Source organism: Lepidochelys kempii, chromosome 5 (assembly GCF_965140285.1).
Source record: "Lepidochelys kempii isolate rLepKem1 chromosome 5, rLepKem1.hap1, whole genome shotgun sequence".
In the NCBI taxonomy this organism is placed as follows: domain Eukaryota; kingdom Metazoa; phylum Chordata; order Testudines; family Cheloniidae; genus Lepidochelys; species Lepidochelys kempii.
The window spans coordinates 100,380,000-100,404,790 of NC_136384.1; the positions used below are offsets into that span (position 1 = coordinate 100,380,000).

Sequence of the window (24,791 nt, forward strand, 5' to 3'; positions counted from 1 at the left end):
AAATTTTGAGCAGAATCTGTACAATAAACAAAAAAGTTTAAGAAACTAAGAAGAGATCAAGACAATCTGCGTGTCTGATGTTCAAGGAGAAAACTGCCTGTGGAGAAATATCTCATCCTTACATAAGGAATGAATATGTGAGATAAATGGTTGTCAGTACTGTAAGAGCAACCACTGCAGAAGTAATCACTTCGCATTTATGTAACTTCAGTTCCATTCATCAACAGCTCTGAAAGCCCCTAATCCATTTAATGAGGAGGTGAGCCATTTTTAAAGGCAGCTGCACAGCTTATATCAATGATCTATTAGTGCCACTATGTTATCTAAACACTATTCAATAATTAGAGACAGTACCAAGTGTGCCTAAAATGGCAATTGTCTTAGACAGTTTTCCCTTTAGCACGTTTGGGTTATTTTGTTTTATTCCTTCTACTACTTCTTCTCCAGTTGGGCCTGGGAAGTGGCCATTAGTGGAGCCAGCTCTTAGATTAGCACTTGCACAGTTGGTCATACTCTAACATCCATAAGATTTTCTACAACTGTGGTCTTGCACTGGACCGGTGTACTTGTAGCATCCATGTAAAGCATAGCTGTATGCCCAACCTAAACTTCAGAGCCTGAGCTCCAGCCTGCGCTGCAGCTTCAAAATACTGCCTATACAGCTATTTTTAGTGTGCCAGCATAGGCCCAACTCGCTCAAGTCGGTCACCCAGCCTCAAAGGCTTGCTCCTGTGGCCTCCAAAATGCTGTGTGAACATACCACTAATGTCAACACACGTCTGTCTAACTCTAGCTTTGTGAGTTGTTGAGGGGTGAAATTTAAACAGCTACATCTCAAATTTCCATTTGCTGTAAATGAGGTGTCACCCTCAACCCCCAATCAGTTTTAACTGTTCTAGTTTTATCTCTGCTTTGCGTAGTGGTGTGTTTTGGTCTCACCGACTCATACTGGTAGCACTCATTGTATTTCCTTGATTTCAGAAGTAATTTAGCAGTTAAGGTTTCAAATGACTGACTCCCTTTTTCCTCTGGCTGAAAGATACACATACACAGCACAGATAATCTAATCCAGAACTGGCTCCAATGAGATATTATTTCATATTTTAATTAATAGCGGGCAAGAGTTGGTATCAAGAATTGCATTTTAATCCTAAATAATGGACAATACCACCAAAGAATACTGTATATTTATTAGATATCTTTCAATGACACATCACATCAGTAACAGTATTAGCCAACCAAGCAGTCATATCATTCTAAACACAAGAAAGTTGTCTGGGGAAACTCAGAAACCAAGAAAATGTTGTATTTCAAAATCAGTACCAGGCCTCTTTTAATGTAATGCTAAAAGCTTACATAAACGTGGCTCAGTCTTTCAAACGTGACAGCAAATTGGGCTCCCTTTTTATATACAATTTTTGAAAAGCAATAATGGTAATGTTACAGTAAGGCAAATTTTATAGTGTCACGTTTGCATGTCACTTATTAAATTATGTTTTTTTACAAGTTATTTGGTGTAATACCTAGAGTGAATCACCTATTTTTGCCCTCATTTCTTTTTATTTCTCAGCTAGTCAGAAGACTCCAGCTTCTCAGCCTTAAGAATGTGGCAATAATACAACAGGGTTCGCATCAGTGTGAGCCTTGCGTTGTCACTTTGCTTTTGGTCTTGTGCCTCACTTCAACTACATGAGAAGTGCAGCATGAGTTATGCCAATGCAAAACTTGGCATGGTTTATTGCTATTGGAACAGAAAATCCTTGCTTTGCTTAATAATAAATAATAATATTAAAGAGTTATATATTTATGCAATGTATGCTTACTCTGTGAAGACACTCATAGCAAACAGAATAGAGAAAAGGTTATAAATTCCTTTCTCTACAACTTTGAATGTATCATTAGACATTTAAACTAAATCAAACACTTTTTTCAGCTCCACATACCATTTGTACCCTTGCCGATAGCAGAACTGGTAGCTGGAAGCTTAAGCTTAAAAGGATAAGTCTGAAGGAGCAAAGACAGAAATGTGAATTTCAGATTAAATCCTGTGATATTTTAAGAAGAAAATCCCTATTACACCAGTTATAGAAAAGAAAAACATTTTCCCTTACCTTATTTTCTTTTAAACACAATAGGCTCTTACATAGAATATTACCTTACTCCCCCCAGTTCATCTAATTGATTTCAATGGAACCTGGGTAAGGGTTCCTCAGTATGGCCCAAGGTGAGTAGCACAGTTTTCTTTAGTCATGAGATGCCATCTGTGCACTACTGATGAATTACCAACCAACCAGTAGGAATGTGGGCTGGGACAACCAGTGTCTAATACCATACTCTTAGCTATGAATTTTGGCTGCAGACACACACACAAATCCATATAACAAACACAAACCCATACACTAACACATAAACCCAAACATGCAGAGCTAAGAAAAATATATTATGTTCACATTATTGTTACACAACATAGTGAAGTTGAAACAAAAATAGGAAGACAAAAGTAGAACAAGGTGTTAACCTTAGGAACTATACACCAAAGAGGGGCAACAGGCCAAAGTCTTTTGATTTCTTTGAGGCAGACAATGATCAAGTATCACCTTTTCCAGAGTATACTAAAGGAGATAAGTCTATTTTAGTTTTTAATGCTGCTGAGAGTTCCACTGCTAGTAGTTCATGAAGAGATACTCCATCATGAGAATACACCCAGTTTCTTCCAGTCCAGTCGTAACGTTTGGGCCCACTAGAAAACAGAACATGTATACTGTATAAGCATAGGTCAAACATTTCTGAAATTTCAGCCATCCCCAAACAAACACCAGGAGGATTTGAATGACTAAGTTAAAGAAAGCAGCCAGCAGTAAAACAATATTTAGCAAGGAAGAGGTGTGTGGCTCATGGTCTCAGCATGGACTAGAAGCCAATCACCACCAAATTCTAATTCCAGCTCTCAAACTGGTTCCAACATGTGGCCTTGAAGCAATCATTAAGGCCTAAATCCAGCAAAGCACTTAAGCATGTTTTAATTTACAGGCATGCGAATGGTGCTATGGACTTCAGTGGGGAGTACTTTTGCTTATACACTTCACTGAATCTAGGCCATTAAGGTCCTTCTCTCCTTCACTTGATTTATTTTCTCCACAATCTGTAACAGTGGTAATACCTAACTCTTAAGGGTGTTATAAGAGTTGTTTGTAAACTGCTGTATTAATATAAAGTATTAATTCCAACACAATGATATAATGTGCAAATGTCCAAAATGATTCACTGCACAGAGTAAAGAATATTTTCTCTCTCAAGTTAAACACAACAGGATTAAATTACTAAATAAAAAATAATCTGCCATGTAGATCTATATCCGAAAGCAATTTGAAGCTCCTGGTGTCATGAGATGCTTCACTCCCGCAACAAATACAGTAAGGGGAGAGTAAGGAGAACTGGATTCTATCTTCCACACTCAGCCACCAAGTTTAGGCAGGCTCATTTGTCTTTGCCTCAGTTACGCACCTGGAAAATGAGAAGAATGATTACAAGGCTCTTTAAAAAGTATTTATTTTTAATGAAGGCAGTTTTGACTTGCCCTCCATGGAAGACAGATTTCTGTGTTGACATTTGGTGAAGTAGTAAGAAGGGAAGGAGACAAAAGAATAAAAATGTCTGCAGAGAATGAAATACAAGGAAGTCTTGAAACCTCTTATCTCTGAACTCGTATTTCTAGGTCAAATTGCCTTGGGATTAGAGGTGATTCCAGTACAAACTCTGCTAGAAGACAGGCTGTCTTGTACACCTATGCCAGGCTGCAGTGTCTAAAAACTAACAAAAAACAAATCTGACACCTTAATATTTAAATTATTCACAGTATCGCAATGAATAACCTTCAGGGCGCGAACTAAAAATATTAAGGACACACATAAAGGTAAGTCAAAATGACTAGGATTTTATAGGGACATCTCTTCGGCTGCACGTGAGCTGATGGTTGTTTTGAGTGCTCCAGTTATTTTATTATGTTGTTTCTCACTGGTGTGGCCTTTGCAAAAAGTAGTAACTTTTTACTGTACAATTACATGTGCAATTCTGGAAGTGGAAACAGCCTACAAAAAGTTAGAATGGGATATGGTTTAGGGCAACTCGACTAAAACAAAATATTTTGATGAATTATGTGAACTGTTTTGAAATTTTACCTAATCAATATCAAATCATTGTGCTATTATTTAACAAATAAAAAATAAACATGTATAGTGCTTTACACTTTCAAAATGCTGTACAAACATTTACTACCTTTTAATTATAAGGATCTTTTGAATTCTAACAACATGCCAAGCGTCTATATAGTAAGTGCGTTTCTCACACAAGACTATGAATACCTTTTTACAAAGCAGTAAAAGATCATGACAACGAAAATAATTAGGCCTCATTTGTTGAAGACATTTTGCAATGTTTAAAAGCTTTAATTAATGGAGCTGCACAAGAGAGAAACTATGTGCAGGTGGCACACCTTCTTTGAATGTGCCAATTGTATATTGTCATATAAATACAGCCTTAGTTCACCTGCATGTATGTAACAAAGCACAGCAGCCTGGACCTAGAGAAATTCAATAGTAGTTTCCTTTTCTTGTCTCTTAAGCTCTTTCTCTCTCTCTCTCTCTCTCACACAGTGTTGTTGCCAAAGTGGTCATTAACCCTCAATGATTTTACATTTATTGTGCTGAGATAGCAACCACCACAATATTCAAATGCTGTTTATCATTAGCAGCATTGCTTGCTTAGAATCATAGAATATTAGGGTTGGAAGGGACCTCAGGAGATCATCTAGTCCAACCCCCTGCTCAAAGCAGGACCGATCCCCGACTAAATCATCCCAGCCAGGGCTTTGTCAAGCCTGACCTTAAAAACTTCTAGGGAAGGAGATTCCACCACCTCCCTAGGTAACGCATTCCAGTGTTTCACCACCTTCATAGTGAAAAAGGTTTTTCCTAATATCCAACCTAAATGTCCCCCACTGCAACTTGAGACCATTACTCCTTGTTCTGTCATCTGCTACCACTGAGAACAGTCTAGAGCCATCCTCTTTAGAACCCCCTTTCAGGTAGTTGAAAGGAGCTATCAAATCCCCCCTCATTCTTCTCTTCTGAAGACTACACATCCCCAGTTCCCTCAGCCTCTCCTCATAAATCATGTGTTCCAGTCCCCTAATCATTTTTGTTGCCCTCCGCTGGACTCTTTCCAATTTTTCCACATCCTTCTTGTAGTGTGGGGCCCAAAACTGGACACAGTACTCCAGATTTTAGCCTGCAGAAGAGAAGAATGAGGGGGGATTTGATAGCTGCTTTCAACTACCTGAGAGGTGGTTCTAGAGAGGATGGTTCTAGACTATTCTCAGTGGTAGAAGAGGACAGGACAAGGAGTAATGGTCTCAAGTTGCAGTGGGGGAGGTTTAGGTTGGATATTAGGAAAAACTTTTTCACTAGGAGGATGGTGAAACATTGGAATGCGTTACCTAGGGAGGTGGTAGAATCTCCTTCCTTACAAGTTTTTAAGGTCAAGCTTGACAAAGCCCTGGCTGGGATGATTTAATTGGGGATTGGTCCTGCTTTGAGCAGGGGGTTGGACTAGATGACCTCCTGAGGTCCCTTCCAACCCTGATATTCTATGATTCTATGAGATGAGGCCTCAACAATGTCGAACAGAGGGGAAAGATCACGTCCCTCGACCTGCTGGCAATGCCCCTACTTATACAGCCCAAAATGCCATTGGCCTTCTTGGTAACAAGGGCCCACTGTTGACTCATATCCAACTTCTCGTCCACTGTAACCCCTAGGTCCTTTTCTGCAGAACTGCTGCTGAGCCATTCGGTCCCTAGTCTGTAGTAGAGCATTGGATTCTTCCATCCTAAGTGCAGGACTCTGCACTTGTCCTTGTTGAACCTCATCAGATTTCTTTTGGCCCAATCCTCCAATTTGTCTAGGTCCCTCTGTATCCTATCCCTACCCTCCAGCGTATCTACCACTCCTCCCAGTTTAGTGTCATCTGCAAACTTGCTGAGGGTGCAATCCACACCATCCTCCAGATCATTTATGAAGATATTGAACAAAACCGGCCCCAGGACCGACCCCTGGGGCACTCCACTTGACACCGGCTGCCAACTAGACGTGGAGCCATTGATCACTACCCGTTAAGCCTGACAATCTAGCCAGCTTTCTATCCAACTTATAGTCCATTCATCCAGCCCATACTACTTTAACTTGGTGGCAAGAATACTGTGGGAGACCATGTCAAAAGCTTTGCTACAGTCAAGAAACAATACATCCACTGCTTTCCCTTCACCCACAGAACCAGTAATCTCATCATAGAAGGCGATTAGATTAGTCAGGCATGACCTTCCCTTGGGGAAGCCATGCTGACTGTTCCTGATCACTTTCCTCTCCTCTAAGAGCTTCAGAATTGATTCCTTGAGGACCTGCTCCATGATTTTTCCAGGGACTGAGGTGAGGCTGACTGGCCTGTAGTTCCCAGGATCCTCCTCCTTCCCTTTTTTAAAGATGGACACTACATTAGCCTTTTTCCAGTCATCTGGGACCTCCCCCGATCGCCATGAGTTTTCAAAGATAATGGCCAATGGCTCTGCAATCACATCCGCCAGCTTCTTTAGCACTCTCGGATGCAACACATCCGGCCCCATGGACTTGTGCTTGTCCAGCTTTTCTAAATAGTCCCTAACCACTTCTTTCTCCACAGAGGGCTGGTCACCTCCTCCCCACGCTGTGCTGCCCAGTGCAGTAGTCTGGGAGCTGACTTTGTTCGTGAAGACAGAGGCAAAAAGAAGCATTGAGCACATTAGCTTTTTCCACATTCTCTGTCACTAGGTTGCCTCCCTCGTTCAGTAAGGGGCCCACACTTTTCTTGACTTTCTTCTTGTTGCTAACATACCTGAAGAAACCCTTCTTGTTACTCTTAATATCTCTTGCTAGCTGCAACTCCAGGTGTGATTTGGCCTTCCTGATTTCACTCCTGGAAGCCCGAGCAATATTTTTATACTCATCCCTGGTCATTTGTCCAATCTTCCACTTCTTGTAAGCTTCTTTTTTGTGTTTAAGAGCAGCAAGGATGTCACTGTTAAGCCAAGCTGGTCGTCTGCCGTATTTACTATTCTTTCTACACATCGGGATGGTTTGTCCCTGTAACCTCAATAAGGATTCTTTAAAATACAGCCAGCTCTCCTGGACTTCTTTCCCCTTCATATTATTCTCCCAGGGGATCCTGCCCATCAGTTCCCTGAGCTAGTCAGTCTGCTTTTCTGAAGTCTAGGGTCCATATTCTGCTGCTCTCCTTTCTTCCTTGTGTTAGATCCTGAACTTGACCATTTCATGGTCGCTGCCTCCCAGGTTCCCATCCACTTTTGCATCCCCTGCTAATTCTTCCCCGTTTGTGAGCAGCAGATCAAGAAGAGCTCTGCCCCTAGTTGGTTCCTCCAGCACTTGCACCAGGAAATTGTCCCCTACATTTTCCAAAAACTTCCTGGATTGCCTGTGCACTGCTGTATTGCTCTCCCAGCAGATATCCGGGTGCTAGAAGTCTCCCAGGAGAAACAGGGCCTGCGATCTAGTAACTTCTGTGAGTTGCCGGAAGAAAGCCACGTCCACCTCATCCCCCTGGTCTGGTGATCTATAGTAGACTCCCACCACGACATCACCCTTGTTGCTCACACTTCTAAACTTAATCCAGAGACTCTCAGGTTTTTCTGCAGTTTCATATCGGAGCTCTGAGCAGTCATACTGCTCTCTTACATACAGTGCAACTCCCCCACCTTTTCTGCCCTTCCTGAACAGCTTATATCCATCCATGACAGTACTCCAGTCATGTGAGTTATCCCACCAAGTCTCTGCTTCTCCCACTCTGTCAAGGTTCCTTCCCCATTCTGAACTCTAGGGTACATATATGGGGACCTGCATGAAAGACCCCCTAAACTTAGAATCATAGAATATCAGGGTTGGAAGGGACCTCAGGAGGTCATCTAGTCCAACCCCCTGCTCAAAGCAGGACCAATCCCCAATTAAATCATCCCAGCCAGGGCTTTCTCAAGCCTGACCTTAAAAACTTGTAAGGAAGGAGATTCTACCACCTCCCTAGGTAACGCATTCCAGTGTTTCACCATCCTCCTAGTGAAAAAGTTTTTCCTAATATCCAACCTAATCCTCCCCCACTGCAACTTGAGACCATTACTCCTTGTCCTGTCCTCTTCTACCACTGAGAATAGTCTAGAACCATCCTCTCTGGAACCCCCTTTCAGGTAGTTGAAAGCAGCTATCAAATCCCCCCTCATTCTTCTCTTCTGCAGACTAAACAATCCCAGTTCCCTCAGCCTCCCCTCATAAGTCATGTGTTCCAGACCCCTAATCATTTTTGTTGCCCTTCGCTGGACTCTTTCCAATTGATCCACATCCTTCTTGTAGTGTGGGGCCCAAAACTGGACACAGTACTCCAGATGAGGCCTCACCAATGTCGAATAGAGGGGAACGATAACGTCCCTACATCTGCTCGCTATGCCCCTACTTATACATCCCAAAATGCCATTGGCCTTCTTGGCAACAAGGGCACACTGCTGACTCATATCCAGCTTCTCGTCCACTGTCACCCCTAGGTCCTTTTCCGCAGAACTGCTGCCGAGCCATTTGGTCCCTAGTCTGTAGCTGTGCATTGGGTTCTTCCATCCGAAGTGCAGGACCCTGCACTTACCTTATTGAACTTCATCAGATTTCTTTTGGCCCAATCCTCCAATTTGTCTAGGTCCCTCTGTATCCTACCCCTGCCCTCCAGTGTATCTACCACTCCTCCCAGTTTAGTATCATCCGCAAATTTGCTGAGAGTGCAATCCACACCATCCTCCAGATCATTTATGAAGATATTGAACAAAACCGGCCCCAGGACTGACCCCTGGGGCACTCCACTTGACACCGGCTGCCAACTAGACATGGAGCCATTGATCACTACCCGTTGAGCCCGACAATCTAGCCAACTTTCTACCCACCTTATAGTCCATTCATCCAGCCCATACTACTTTAACTTGCTGACAAGAACACTGTGGGAGACCGTGTCAAAAGCTTTGCTAAAGTCAAGAAACAATACATCCACTGCTTTCCCTTCACCCACAGAACCAGTAATCTCATCATAGAAGGCGATTAGATTAGTCAGGCATGACCTTCCCTTGGGGAAGCCATGCTGACTGTTCCTGATCACTTTCCTCTCATGTAAGTGCTTCAGGATTGATTCCTTGAGGACCTGCTCCATGATTTTTCCGGGGACTGAGGTGAGGCTGACTGGCCTGTAGTTCCCAGGATCCTCCTCCTTCCCTTTTTTAAAGATTGGCCTTTTTCCAGTCATCTGGGACTTTCCCCGTTCGCCACGAGTTTTCAAAGATAATGGCCAATGGCTCTGCAATCACAGCCGCCAATTCCTTTAGCACTCTCGGATGCAACTCATCCGGCCCCATGGACTTGGGCTCGTCCAGCTTTTCTAAATAGTCCCTAACCACCTCTTTCTCCATAGAGGGCTGGCCATCTACTCCCCATGTTGTGATGCCCAGCACAGCAGTCTGGGAGCTGTCCTTGTTAGTGAAGACAGAGGCAAAAAAAGCATTGAGCACATTAGCTTTTTCCACATTCTCTGTCACTAGGTTGCCTCCCTCATTCAGTAAGGGGCCCACACTTTCCTTGGCTTTCCTCTTGTTGCCAACATACCTGAAGAAACCCTTCTTGTTACTCTTGACATCTCTTGCTAGCTGCAGCTCCAGGTGCGATTTGGCCCTCCTCATTTCATTCCTACATGCCTGAGCAATATTTTTATATTCTTCCCTGGTCATATGTCCAACCTTCCACTTCTTGTAAGCTTCTTTTTTATGTTTAAGATCCGCTAGGATTTCACCGTTAAGCCAAGCTGGTCGCCTGCCATATTTACTATTCTTTCGACTCATCAGGATGGTTTGTCCCTGTAACCTCAACAGGGATTCCTTGAAATACAGCCAGCTCTCCTGGACTCCTTTCCCCTTCATGTTAGTCCCCCAGGGGATCCTACCCACCCGTTCCCTGAGGGAGTCGAAGTCTGCTTTCCTGAAGTCCAGGGTCCGTACCCTGCTGCTTACCTTTCTTCCCTGTGTCAGGATCCTGAACTCAACCAACTCATGGTCACTGCCTCCCAGATTCCCGTCCACTTTTCCTTCCCCCACTAATTCTTCCCTGTTTGTGAGCAGCAGGTCAAGAAAAGCTCCCCCCGAGTTGGCTCGTCTAGCACTTGCACCAGGAAATTGTCCCCTACCCTTTCCAAAAACTTCCTGGATTGTCTATGCACCGCTGTTTTGCTCTCCCAGCAGATATCAGGAAAATTAAAGTTACCCATGAGAACCAGGGCGTGCGACCTAGTAGCTTCTGCGAGTTGCCGGAAGAAAGTCTCATCCACCTCATCCCCCTGGTCCGGTGGTCTATAGCAGACTCCCACCACTACATCACTCTTGTTGCTCACACTTCTAAACTTAATCCAGAGACACTCAGGTTTTTCTGCAGTTTCGTACCGGAGCTCTGAGCAGTCATACTGCTCCCTTACATACAGTGCTACTCCCCCACCTTTTCTGCCCTGCCTGTCCTTCCTGAACAGCTTATAACCATCCATAACAGTACTCCAGTCATGTGAGTTATCCCACCAAGTCTCTGTTATTCCAATCACGTCATAATTCCTTGACATCACCAGGACCTCCAGGTTATTCTTACCAGCTTAGGTTAAAAACTTCAAGGTGCAAACTTTGCCTTGTCCTTGAGCCCTATGCTGCCACCACCAAGCGTGTTGAACAAAGAACAGGGAAAGAGCCCACTTGGAGATGTCATCCCCCTAAAATATCCCCCCAAGCCCTATCCTGGGGAAGGCTTGATAAAAATCCTCACCAATCTGCATAGGTGAACACAGACCCAAACCCTTGGATCTTAAGAACAATGAAAAAGCAATCAGGATCTTAAAAAAGAATTTTAATGAAAGAAAAAGTAAAAGAATCACCTCTGTAAAATCAGGATGGTAAATACCTTACAGGGTAATCAAATTCAAAACCTAGAGAATCCCTCTAGGCAAAACCTTAAGTTACAAAAAGACACAAAAACAGGAATATACATTCCATTCAGCACAGCTTATTTACCAGCCATTTAAACAAAAGGAAATCTAATGCACTGCTAGCTAGATTACTTACTAACTTAACAGAAGTTCTGAAGAGCGTTCCTGACCTGGTCCTGGCAAAGCATCACACAGACAGACCCTTTGTTCCCCCCCGCCCTCCAGCTTTGAAAATAACTTTTCTCCTCATTGGTCATTTTGGTCAGGTGCCAGCGAGGTTATCCTAGCTTCTTAACCCTTTACAGGTGAAAGGATTTTGCCTCTGGCCAGGAGGGATTTTATAGTTCTGTATACAGAAAGGTGGTTACCCTTCCCTTTATATTTCTGACACACTCCATAGCGCATCACATCCAGGACATAGATGTTATTAGCGTTAGTTACAGTACATGTCTGCATATAAAAGTTACAAAATCTCTTAGCAGGAATTGGAAAACTAAGTAAACATGTACTGTTTTCTTGCAGGAAACACACAAACATTTGCCATACTGCCATAAACAGATGAAGCATAAAGCCAAACCTTTACCAGGGAAAGATTTCTTAGATGAAAAATTCTCTCAGGGTCAGAAGCTTTTAGCAGACCCTACTTTTTTTGGGTGGGCGGGGCTGTTCCTTTCTTCAATAGGGGAGGGATAGCTCAGTGGTTTGAGCATTGACCTGCTAAACCCAGGGTTGTGAGTTCAATCCTTGAGGGGGCCATTTAGGGATCTGGGGCAAAAAAAATTGGGGATTGGCCCTGCTTTGAACAGAGGGTTGGACTAGATGATCTCCTGAGGTCCCTTCCAACTCTGATATTCTATGATGCAGCAATGACTTTTAATTTTTTTTTCGGGGGGAGGGATAGCTCAGTGGTTTGAGCATTGGCCTGCTAAACCCAGGGTTGTGAGTTCAATCCTTGAGGGGGCAAAAATTGGGGATTGGTCCTGCTTTGAGCACGGGGTTGGACTAGATGACCTCCAGAGGTCCCTTCCAACCCTGATATTCTATGATTCTATGATCCCTTGAACATATTGAAGATGAAAACTACTACTTATATTTTCCACAAATCTGTTACTCAGGAACACGTATTTCTTCACTCAGCTAGCACTGGCTCATAAAAGTTAAATAGATCCAAATACAATATAAACTCTCTGACTTCTTAATCTCCAGATACGGATGTAAATAGAACCTGAACTTGTGTTTTATGCTTGAGGTTTTAAAAAAAAAATCTAATGCGTAACTTAGATTCTGAGGCACTGTCTTGCAAGTGTCTAGACATAAATAAAAAAGATTGTTTGATTTCTTGCCTATTGCCTTTCCATGATAAAAACCTTTGAAAAGCAATATCTTGTTTATTTAAACAAACAAGATTCGGGGAAGAGAGAGGGATTAACAATACGCTACAATGGCTTATCTAATATAATGTACACCAGTGGTTCTCAACCGGGGTACGTGTACCCCTGGGGGGTACATCAATTCATCTAGATATTTGCCTAATTTTACAATAAGCTACATAAAAAGCACTAGTGAAGTCAGTACTAACTAAAATTTCATACAATGAGTTGTTTATACTGCTCTACATACTATACACTGAATTTAAGTACAATATTTCTGTTTTAATTGATGTATTTTATAATGTATATGGTAAAAATAAGTAAGCAAGCAATTTTTCAGTAATAGTGTGCTGTGACACCTTTGTATTTTTACGTCTGATTTTGTAAGCAAGTAGTTTTTAAGTGAGGTGAACCTTGGGGGTACATAAGGCAAATCCGACTACCAAAAGGGGTACAGTAAGCCTGGAAAGGTTGAGAGTCACTGCTGTACACCAAAAACAGTTACAGGAGGCTAGAAGGCAAATCACTAAAGAGTATTTTAATTACTTAGGCAGACTATTTAAAATAAGAGGATTTCCTAAAATTTCACTTTTAAAGATGTTAATCCTACTGCACAGTAGTTTGATCCATTCCTGATTTTATAGTTAGTTAGTTCTATTTGAATGACCTCTAAGAAATCTACCTACATATGTACAGTGAATCTTTATGCTTTGTCTTTCCTTTTTAGCTAGACCATCCATCAACAATGCCAGAGAGATGAAAGACTACCTCAGTCTGCTCCTGGGAGAGTAGCAGATTTCACTGTAAACTTTTGGTGAGGCCACTCATGGCATTCTTTCAACACATTCTGTACATCTCACTCCCAGTCAGAACCAACTGCAAAACCTGGAATGGATCAAACTGGCATAGAAGACAAGGCAGAGGACACAGCAATCAAGACCTCCACATTAAGAACTGCCCAAGATTGATAAAAACATCTCTCGGTTAAGCTGTAGAAAACATGTGCACGAACGAAACAAGAAACCCATACACAGGCTTACAGGGTGAATCCATAAAGAATAGTGTTAGACCATAACAATCTCATATCTCTTCCTGACAGTTCTTTTGTCACAGCTGTTTAGTCTTCTATGTATAGGCTACAGTCATGTTCATAGTGCTTGTGAAAACTGGAAATTTAAAAAAATGGAACACATTTTATTACATGATACATTTTACTGCACTAGTTTGTGGGTCAGCCTGTCCGTTTCTGTCAGTCACCACCTGAAGTATAAACAGCAACTAGTTACCATACCTCTAGCAAAAATCCTATTGTGTGTATGTTTCGAGAAAATGCATAAAATATGTGATCAGGGCATTAAATAGTCTCCATGGGGCTAGCAGGCAGGTTTTTAATTCATCTCTGAATTTTCAGACAGTTCCTAGCATACAGATAATTACTTACCTAGTAGGAGAGGACAGCCAAATCTGCTTGTTCGGTGTCTGCCTGTTGATTACATAGGTTCCCATGTCTCCACCTAGTTTAGCTGTTAAAACTCCATTCTAAAGCATAAAGGGGGGGAAGGGAGGAGTATCGATGCACCATTACTTAATAAGAATAATGATTTTTCTTCCATAATAAAGCACTGTAGATATAAAGATCAAAACAGCAATTTGCGAGATATCTGCAAAAGCATCATCACTGGACATTCAAATCCTCCACAATCTGCTATGCCATTCTGCCTCACTGATGACCAGTGGGATCACCATTAGATATGAAAACTTGTCAGTCTCCATGGTGAAACATAGATCATTTGTGTCTGATCTAGACTCTAAGCTCTCCTGATCTGGACTTGTGTGTTGGTATAGCACCATCCACAAAGTTAAGACTCAAATAAATAATACTCCAGTGAGCTTTGACCTCTCTTCTGAGACTGCCAGCTTGTGCACTAATTACTGCTCAACTGTGAAGTGGGCATTCAGTCCACTAGCAACTGGATTGAGACCATCTATTCATTTCACAGAGAACATTCAACAGCTAGCAGAAAGCAAGTATTTTTGTTCACTAACAATCTGAAACCGATTAAAACAGGCGGCCAGAGGCAAGAGGCTCCATGTCCCATTACTGAATCTCTGAGCTATCCAGGTTTACTTTACTTTTTTTTTCTGTAACTATATATGGTCTCCAAATGAGTGGGACAAGTACATTGCCACATAACTTGTGATGAAGTGCCCAGATCCTGCATTATACCTCAGGAATGTCCCAATTCTAACTATCTGAGGTTTGTTTTGATTCACTTATGTCAATTATAGAACATTTTCCAAGAGAGTGTTTCTTTCCTTTGTACTGCCTTCCTTCCATCTCTGAATTACACCATGAAGATTTACATTGGCATGACATTTTCATAAGGGAATTTTGAAGGGCAACTATAACTCTTTTAGAGAGTCCTAATTTTAAGGGTATAAGACAGATACCACTTGGACTGAGTAAACCTGAGAGTGACCTGAATTAAACTTAGGTAAAAAATAGCAGTATTGTAGCTTATGTACCGTGGGGCTAGTTCAGGTATTAGGATAGCTGCACATTTCTTTTTCCCTACAGCCTCCCCAAATGCACTGCAGCCCACACTGTGTCAGCACCTTTCGTGATCCTGCATTACCTTTTTCTGATCCAGAAGACAATTGCTAGATCTCTTAATTTTCTTGTAGGTAACAATTCGTTTTGAAATTTCAACAGCATTTTACCTTGTGACCGAGTAGCTACTGAAAGTTCAACATCATTTCACAGCAAAAGCAGCAGTCCTCTGCAACATCAGCCAACCCTTTTGATTACTGACATCTCACAAGTGATGTGTTAATCTAAAGCCCAGCCCCGCTACTGTCTGAGTTCAGTAAAGAAACAAAGGTTGTTTGATTGTTCTATATGGTATAGGGGAAAAAGAAGTACAAATGAATAAAAGCCTCTGATGGTGCTAATTAATACTGAGTCATCTGATTTCCCTGCCAGTTATTTTATTTTAACTAGGTAATGCTTTAGCCTAATGTGACATGAGGACTAAAACTAACCTATTCCCAGTCTCATTGTGAGCTCACTCCTTACTATTTCCCAGTGTTCTAAGAACAGCATGAAATGAAACAGGTAAAACAAGGGTACCTTGGAGAGCTTTGAATGCTATAAATTATTCCAATTAAATATTTGCACAAATGTGTTAGTATATTCCATTAGCTAATGTTCAGAGCTATACACAAGTGTTCAGCATTATCCCATAATGCATGCTGTATGTTAAAATATACTAATACCAAATAGGGCTCAACTGATCTAATAAGAACACTACATCAACACTTACATTATTACGGGGCTTCTGTTTTTCGCAGTTTATTAAAAAAATGTTAAAAAATAAAACCCCAAAAATGAAATTAATTGTATGTAGATGTCCAAAAACTGGGGGCCTTGGAGGCTCTATTTCTAGATTCTGTAAATAAACAACATATACTATGCCGTTACTCATTTCAGTAGTATATATGGTAATCAGTAATCTCTTTGTAATGGTCCCTAGTGCACTTTAATGTAGTGCTGTTGCAAACAGCCCTATGTTATAATGCAGTAGGAAGCCTTCAGTGTGTGCCAGCAGGGTCTACATGGATCAATTAATGTACAACACATTAGTGTGCTTTAGAAATCATACTCCTGCAGTCTGCATTACTGCTCCCTGTAGACAAGTTCTTAGATACAAGTAATAATTTCTGGTGTTTTTCCAGTGTTTAATGGATAAACACCTTTTTTTGTATCAGGATACTTTAAAAAGTTAAAAGCTAAAATCAGAAGCCCCAATGATGTGTCAGACAGAAGAGAGATGATCTTTGTTTTCACATTGTAAATTAAGGCAAGATTATCTTCAAACCCTGGTATTAAAACATTCACACATTCATTCTGTACTATTCATGAAACTTTGGAAAATACATTTTAAAACCTTTTTTAAAAGTTAATGGAAACAACACTTAAGAATTAATTTTTCATTTTTGTGCATAGCTAGTCTGAAACTATTGCATGCTGTTATGGACATTCATAATTTCTGCTAACAAGATTACTCTCCAGGGAGACTTTTTCAAGCACATCACATATTAACTGAATGGAGAAATTTAAAAGGTCAAAAGATATTACAACTCTGCCAGTTCTTTTCCAAGTGTGCCACCCTGTGGCTTGTCATATTACTAGTATTTTCATAATTTGAATCCAAACAGTCATAATGTACATATTAAGATTGACGTCAATAAAAATCCTCCAAACCTTTCAGTAAGTACATGCCAAAAACTCTACATTGAAAAGTTACTGGAGAGAAAGGCAACTCAAGTCAGGAAGCATATAAAAAATATTTAATCTAAAGAAAAAACACAAAACCAAACTTTTTGGTGCTATTTTTTCTATTTAGTTTTCAAAATATTCTTTATCTAATAATCACAGCCTTTCAAGATCTATTCAAAACACTAGCAGTGAATAATACATTGCTATTAGTTATTGGAGAAGTTACAGGTAAAATATTAACTGAATATTTGACCAGATCAAGTACTTATCAGTTTTGCCAAATGCAAAAAAGAGGCTAAGGTATTATTTTCCCATTGTATATGTACTTCTGTGAGATAAAGAGTGAATGTAGTGCTCAGAAAAGCTGACAGTTGAACAGCTCTGAAGACTAAAGGCCTCTATACACAGAACACAAGCAGCAGAAGCTCCAGCTGCCCGTTTATATGCACTTAAATCCTGATCTGGTGGAGCCACTAGTTGGGAACCTCCACATGGGCATATAAACAGGAAGCAACTATTATTCCAGTCCACAGACTGGAGTAGTATAGATGCTATGTTGCAGCCAGTGGTCTGGGTTAGATTTTATTCTCCTCAAATCAAGCAGAGCACAGCAGCATACAATTTGATTGATTCCACCAACTGTAAATAAACTAATAGGTATTTGAAAATAAATTTTTAGCTACAGCTGTCACTTTCACCAAGATAATTCAAAAGTGACATGTGTAACACCAGTATAAGAGACTGGAAACCAATTTCCAGCCTCATGTAATAATGGTTTAACTCTCATAAAAATAACTTCATTGTTTAAATACTATTACAATTCTTTAACTCTTAAAACAGTGTATTATATATTTTTCCATCAAAAAAGATGCCGTTCCCTCAATGAGTAAAATCAAATTTAAAAACTTGATTTTCAAATAGTTGACACTGAATAAATAAGTGAAATATGCTTCTTAAACTTTTGCACTAAAGACTAGTTGAATGAAGATATTTCCCTCAAGGAAAAATCCTACAATAATTACAGCAAGAACAAAAACTGTAAAATATACCCCAAAGGAGACATCATAATCTTCAGGTGTAAAAGGCTTGTCTGCTAGATCCTCAAAGAAGTCTGCTAATGAGTCCAGTGTTTCTTCAGCAAGTTTTTCATAAGTAGTCTCATCTAAAGAACTGCAGTGGCATGTAAACAAATCTAAGATTACTAGGAGAAAATATGTATTACTTTGTTGTAGGAAAGAGTTTCATGCTAAACACAAAACAAGATCATCATCATCTTGGGAACATGTTATAATACGAGATAATCACTTGCGATTGGAGGAGGTGATTTGTCACAAATTGCCGTATGCCACAAAGCACCTTATAAATTGAGGTGGAATTTTAAAACCTGAGATTATAGACAGCTAATGGACTAAGTATGTTTCTTTCCCCAGTTACTTCTGTGCCCAGAATGTTACTGAAGATAGACCTCTAGATTTTAAAATACAACATTGTTGCAGAAGTACTCTGTCCATGCAAGTACTGTTTAATCTTTAAGGTAAATCTAAATAATTTATATTTATAAACATACAGTATGTTTCAGAGGAACAGCCGTGTTAGTCTGTATTCGCAAAAAGAAAAGGAGTACTTGTGGCACCTTAGAGACTAACCAATTTATTTGAGCATGAGCTTTGTGGATTTGTGCTGGAAATGGCCCACCTGTTGATCACTTTAGATAAGCTATTACCAGCAGGACAGTGGGGTGGGAGGAGGTATTGTTTCATGATTTCTGTGTGTATATAAAGTCTGCTGCAGTTTCCACGGTAAACATCTGATGAAGTGAGCTGTAGCTCACGAAAGCTCATGCTCAAATAAATTGGTTAGTCTCTAAGGTGCCACAAGTACTCCTTTTCTTTATACAGTATGTTGTTTATAGACATATATTATACAGGAAACAGCAACTGTATACATAAACAAAGATGTAAAAATGTCAACGTTCAGACACATCCGGTCTACATACAGTAAGGGACTTCCCTCTTTTGGAAGTCCCCATTCATTCCAATAAAATAATAAATATATACTTCTACTGTAGTTTTCTTCCAAGAATCTCAAAGCATGTTACAAATATTAGGTAAACCTCTCAACACCTCCACTTTACCAACAGAAAAATGGAGGCAGATGCAGACTTGGAAACCTAGGTCTCTCCACGAAAAAAGATTAATTTTGAATCCATCTCCATGGTGCGCTTTAACCTAGTTTGCGCATCTGGGTATTGTGTATGTATATTTATAACAATACGCAATTCAGTGAAATGTTTTCAGTAGCAAACAAATGTGGAAACACAAAATAATTACAGTTACCATAAAATACTGCAAAGTTACTTAATACTTTGAATTTCTATAGCATCTTTCATTCAAGAGTGTCTCATGCCACTTATCTGAGGTACAGTGGGGAATCATTTATTCTACCTTACAGATGGGAAAACTACGGCCCATGAGAGGTTAAGTGATTTCCCAAATTCACACAGGAAATCTGTGGCAAACCTAGAAACAGAATTCAGAAGTGATAATTCCAAGTCCTTTCCTTACCCACAAGACTAGCCTTCCGCCCTAGCTCATATCAACAACCACACTATATTAATTTTCAGGGCTGTCACATCTACAGATGATTTCTCTGGAATCTGTATGCAACTGTCAGAATTCTCATATAAATAATTCAGAATAAAACTTACCTTTTGTTATTCAAAGTTCCTGCATTTCTTAAATCAATAAACTGAACACTTCTGTTTTTAACCTTTAGAACATGGTCTAATTGTTGCAGATGCGAATCCTAAAAATAAGTTAAATTAAGTGTTAACAAAGGTAATGGTACAAAATGTCAATTTTTGTCATATTTAAGAAACAGAATCCCAAAGTCACTCCCCCCCCAACAGTTAAAAGTTAATTTGTTATCTTACAGGACCAACAAAGCAGCAAAAACTATCTATTAGTATTCTTGAGGCAGAAATGCACGTTTAGGACACTCTGGCCTTTTACTATGATTTAGTAAGAGGGGAAATGGTGTTGTGTTTAAGGCACTAGACTAGAAAACAGGAGATCCAAGTTCTATTCCTTGGTTTGTCACAGACTTCCTAAGCAACCTTGGACAACTCACTTTCAAAAATGTCCACTAATTTGGTGCACCTGAGTTCATGCACCTGGAGTCTGATTATGGCCAGTGCTGAGCATCCACAACCCTAGCTGAAATCAATGAGAGCCATGGGTGTTCATCACCCTTGAAAATTAAGTCCTAAACGTCTCAAGGTGAGTACCCAAAATTAGCTGTCACTTTTGAAAATGTTGGTCTTAATCACAGTTTCAATTCCACATCTGTAAAATGGGGTATTGCCGGTACATATTAATTATTTCTAAAGTACTCAGATACTACAATAGAAAGCCTATAAATAAGCTATGTAAAAGAAAGCTAGAAACTTGCGTGAAGTGGCAGCACACTAACAGAAATATTCTAATTCTCCAAACTAATCTTCACAGTTTCACGCTGGGGATTACAGTCACCATGCCGCCTGTCTCCAGACAAGCTGAGACCACCACCAAGTATGCTGAACACTGAGCATCCACCCCATGTTGTCTCTACTGAAGACTGGCTTATCAGGCCTTGTCTACGCTGGGGAAATTTAGCAAAAAATTCAAACCAGTTAAAACCTTTTGGACCCACATCACAGACAAGGCTCTAAAGGCTTAGAATAGTTCTGTTAACTGGAGCTCTCTGAAAGCTGTTAATTAGTTTGAAAATTGGTTTGAATTGCTGGGGAAATGTCCCCTCTATAGACAAAGCATTCAGTTTTGGAGGTGATGTCTGTGTTCTTCGCTCCACTAGAAAACTGCCTGAACGCTAAATTCATCTCACACAGAGCACTATAATGACTCTGTTTTCGGAGCGCCGCTGAAGGAATAATTTGTGTACAGAGGACTGCTGGGTGCTGCTGATCGTTTCTTGTCTCACACCAACACGAGGACATGACAACGCTCTCAACTATAGTAGCTCATGGAATAAGACAAAGATAAGGAGTGTAAAAGCCTCCCTCCCAACGATGCAAAAGGCGGGGGACAGGGGTGGAGGGAACCTCAGCAACATCTCCTCAACCTCCCCCGCTAACGCTTTTTTCGGCTGCTGTGTCTGCATGCTGTTACCTCCGACGCTGACTCCCGCTCACTCATGCGGCAGACAGAGAGCCGGGGGTTTCAAGACAATGACAAAGCATTTAAGCCCAAAAAGTCTGACACGCCCCACCTCTCAACTACCAAAAAAGAGCAACAGTCCCCTATGCGGCGCTTTGCATTCACGCGGGCTAGGAGCGCCACAGCTCCAGCTCGGTCCTGCGCTGCTACATGATCGCAACCCTGCTGGCAGGACGGGGGCTTGGCCGTCTCGGGCTCGGCGACAGTGGGAACGAGGGGGGTTGAAACAGCTCATGGAGCCTCGCCCGGCAAATCCCTCAGCGGCGCCAAGGGCGAGCCTCGGGGGGGGGGGGAGGGAGCCGCTCCCGCAACTCGCACGCCGGGGCCGGGCACCGCTCTGCCTGCCCCAGCCGCGTCACGCGGGCGCCGCGCGGCTCGCTACTCACGAGCGGGCGGCAGGAGGCGGCGGGTCCCGCCACGAGCGCCCCACGGGCTCCCGCGGCCTCGCACAGGCGCCGGGCTGCAGCGCGCGCCGGCCTCCACATGCCGCCGCCGGAGGAGTCGGCCCGCCCCGCCCCCAACGGCCGCTTCTGCGCGCGGCAGCCGCGGGACTGGGCCGGCGCCGCAACTACCGCCCCCCAGCGGCGCGGGGGGCTACGCGCCGCCGCCCTGACGCCTCAGGCTCTTCGTACGTGCGGTATACTGTGGTAGGGCCACCGGCCAGAGCCATCGGGAACCATTCCCAGAGCGCCACCCACTCAATGCCATGGGCCAGCAGGGGCTGCACCGCGGCTAGGGCTGCTTGTGTCCCCCTCACCCCTTCTCCGGCCCGTCATCACTTCCCGCCCAGCCGGGCAGCTCTCGGCCTCTCACGGCTCTGGGGGCGCCGGAGCTCAGCGCTCGGGACGTTGCTCGACGAGTTCTGGCTCTGACTCGTCCGTGCTAGCGGCAGCCTCAGCTCCCGCCAGCTTTGGAGCCAGGTGGGTCTCCCGGGCTTAGAAAAGTCCGTGTATGGGCACGGGGCAGCATGGGATGACTCAAGACTGGTTGTACCGCCCAGGGCACACTCCCTAAAAGAGAGCAAAACTAGGGCTAACGACAGTGTAGTTACAATATCAGAACTCAGCAAGCAAGATTAAAACCAATGAAGTTACTCCGTGGAGCGAAAGAACAAGATCTACTCCGGTGGCATCAGACTTCAGCATGAACACTGCTGCTCACCGGAAATCTATTTTCCCACCCCCAGAGCAGCTTTTTCACGAACAGTCCGGTAGATGGAGAGCTTGCACTTCCCCCTACTGGACAGTGGCAGGGTATGTGCACTAGAATACATATCCTGCTATAGGATTTTAATTGGGTAGGTAGGGAAATAAGGGTGCAGTTCATAACATACTGTTTAAATCTTAGGCCTCATCTACACAGGAAAATGAACCGGTATAGCTACTGAGTCTCCCTAGGTGGACACTATTCCAAAATAAAAGTGACTTTATTCCAGCACCATTACTGCTCTCACAAAATGGAATAATTATTCCAGGACAAAAGTGACTCATTCTGGAATAATATCCATGAAGGGAGTTACTTTGCAATAGATATTCTGGGCAATTTCCTTGTATAGAAAAGACCTTACACTGATCTAGTAAAGGGAAGACAAGATGTCCCATCTACTAAAATAGAAATCTGTTTGATAGGGTTTCTGGAGAGGGCTGAGGTCATGCTTCCCAGAACAATGAGGGAGGCATAAAGGAGTTTTTGTAGGTGGCTGGCAGAGTTCCTGCTGAATTGATGACTGAAACAGTGCTAGGATTTTATTCTGTTGTTAATGATGCCTGACAGTGCCTGAAGTTTCATGCAGGCAATCAATTTCCCTGCATCCCCCTGAACTCCCCCATTGCCCCCCAGTGGTCAACTAGTTGCCAATTTAGTCATTTTCCAACACCCCCCCCCGCCTCCGTCAATGTGAACACCCCATCTAATTTCAATTCCTGGGGAAGACTGTAGAACAGGGGCCGGCAACCTATGGCAGGCGTGCCAAAGACGGCACGCGAGCCCATTTTTAATGGCACGCTGCTGTCTGCCGGAGTCCCGGCAGGGAGCAGCGTGCCATTAAAAATCCGGCCTGGTCCGCTCTTCTCCGCTCATCGCTCCCTCCCACGGGGGCAGGAGCTTGGTCCTGCCGGCTCCTCTGCCTCTTCCCGCAGTGTGCTCGGTTCCTGCCCCTCCTCCTCCTCCCCTTCGGCCCTCCAGCGCTGCCGGCCCTTGGGAGGGAGGAGGTGGGGGAGGAGCGGAGTTTGCGTGCTCGCTGCTCCCGGCGGAAGCAGAGAAGAAGCGGAGGCAGGGCATATCCCCTCCAGCCCCCTGCCGTGAGCACCCCACGACCCCAGCCCACTCACCCAGCCCTCTGCCCTGCAGCCCCGCACACCTCCCCCCCCCAGACCCCTGCCCTGAGCTCTGTACCTGCCTCACACACCCAGCCCTCTGCTTGACTCCTTCACCCCCCACGACCCCAGTCCTGACTCTTGCACCCCTACATACCAGCTCCCCCACACCCCATGCACCCCCCATCCCCACCCCCACCCTGAGCACCAAACCGGAGCTCCTGCACCTCCCTCCCCCACATTCCTACCTGCACCCCTCCCACCAAATGAGAGCTGCCTAGGGGTATGTCTGCACTACGGAATTAGGTCGAATTTATAGAAGTCGGTATTTTAGAAATCGGTTTTATATATTCGAGTGTGTGTGTCCCCACAGAAAATGCTCTAAGTGCATTAAGTGCATTAACTCGGCGGAGTGCTTCCACAGTACCGAGGCTAGAGTCGACTTCCGGAGTGTTGTACTGTGGGTGGCTATCCCACAGTTCCCGCAGTCTCCACTGCCCATTGGAATTCTGGGTTGAGATCCCAATGCCTGATGGGGCTAAAACATTGTCGCAGGTGGTTCTGGGTACATATCGTCAGGCCCCTGTTCCCTCCCTCCCTCCGTGAAAGCAAGGGCAGACAATCGTTTCGCACCTTTTTTCCTGAGTTACCTGTGCAGACGCCATACCATGGCAAGCATGGAGCCCGCTCAGGTAACCGTCACCGTATGTCTCCTGGGTGCTGGCAGACGTGGTACTGCATTGCTACACAATAGCAGCAACCCCTTGCCTTGTGGCAGCAGACGGTGCAATACGACTGGTAGCTGTCATCGTCATGTCCGAGGTGCTCCTGGCCACATTGGCCGGGAGCGCCTGGACAGACATGGGCGCAGGGACTAAATTTGGAGTGACTTGACCAGGTCATTCTCTTTAGTCCTGCAGTCAGTCCTATTGAACCATCTTATGGTGAGCAGGCAGGCAATACGGATTGCTAGCAGTCGTACTGTACCATCTTCTGCTGGGCAGGCAAGAGATGAGGATGGCTAGCAGTCATATTGCATCATTTTCTGCCGAACACCCATGAGATGTGGATGGCATGCAGTCCTTCTGCACCGTCTGCTGCCAGCCAAAGATGTAAAAGATAGATGGAGTGGATCAAAACAAGAAATAGACCAGATTTGTTTTGTACTCATTTGCTTCCTCCCCCTCCCCCATCTAAGGGACTCATTCCTGTAGGTCACACTGCAGTCACTCACAGAGAAGGTGCAGCGAGGTAAATCTAGCCATGTATCAATCAGAGGCCAGACTAACCTCCTTGTTCCAATAAGAACAATAACTTAGGTGCACCATTTCTTATTGGAACTCTCCATGAAGTCCTGCCTGAAATACTCCTTGATGTAAAGCCACCCCCTTTATTGATTTTAGCTCCCTGAAGCCAACCCTGTAAGCTGTGTCGTCAGTCGCCCCTCCCTCTGTCAGAGCAACGGCAGACAATTGTTCCGCGCCTTTTTTCTGTGCGGACGCCATACCAAGGCAAGCATGGAGGCCGC

The 24,791-nt window shown here is 43.2% G+C and overlaps 1 protein-coding gene across 2 annotated transcripts; it reads right to left on the reverse strand.

Moving 5' to 3' along the window:
• Positions 1-1,175: 1,175 nt before the first annotated feature.
• Positions 1,176-21,461, reverse strand: FXN (frataxin). Of its 2 annotated transcripts, none has more exons than XM_073345214.1 (5): positions 21,335-21,461; positions 19,442-19,539; positions 17,784-17,904; positions 13,897-13,994; positions 1,176-2,740 (listed from the first exon to the last, which is right to left on the reverse strand). In XM_073345214.1, the coding sequence occupies exons 1-5, from the start codon at positions 21,431-21,433 to the stop codon at positions 2,587-2,589; spliced, it is 570 nt and encodes a 189-aa protein (XP_073201315.1). In that variant the 5' UTR covers positions 21,434-21,461; the 3' UTR covers positions 1,176-2,586. The 2 variants fall into 2 exon arrangements, with proteins under 2 accessions (XP_073201315.1, XP_073201316.1); XM_073345215.2 differs by lacking the exon at positions 21,335-21,461 and adding an exon at positions 20,901-21,203.
• Between the last annotated feature and the right edge of the window lie 3,330 nt (positions 21,462-24,791).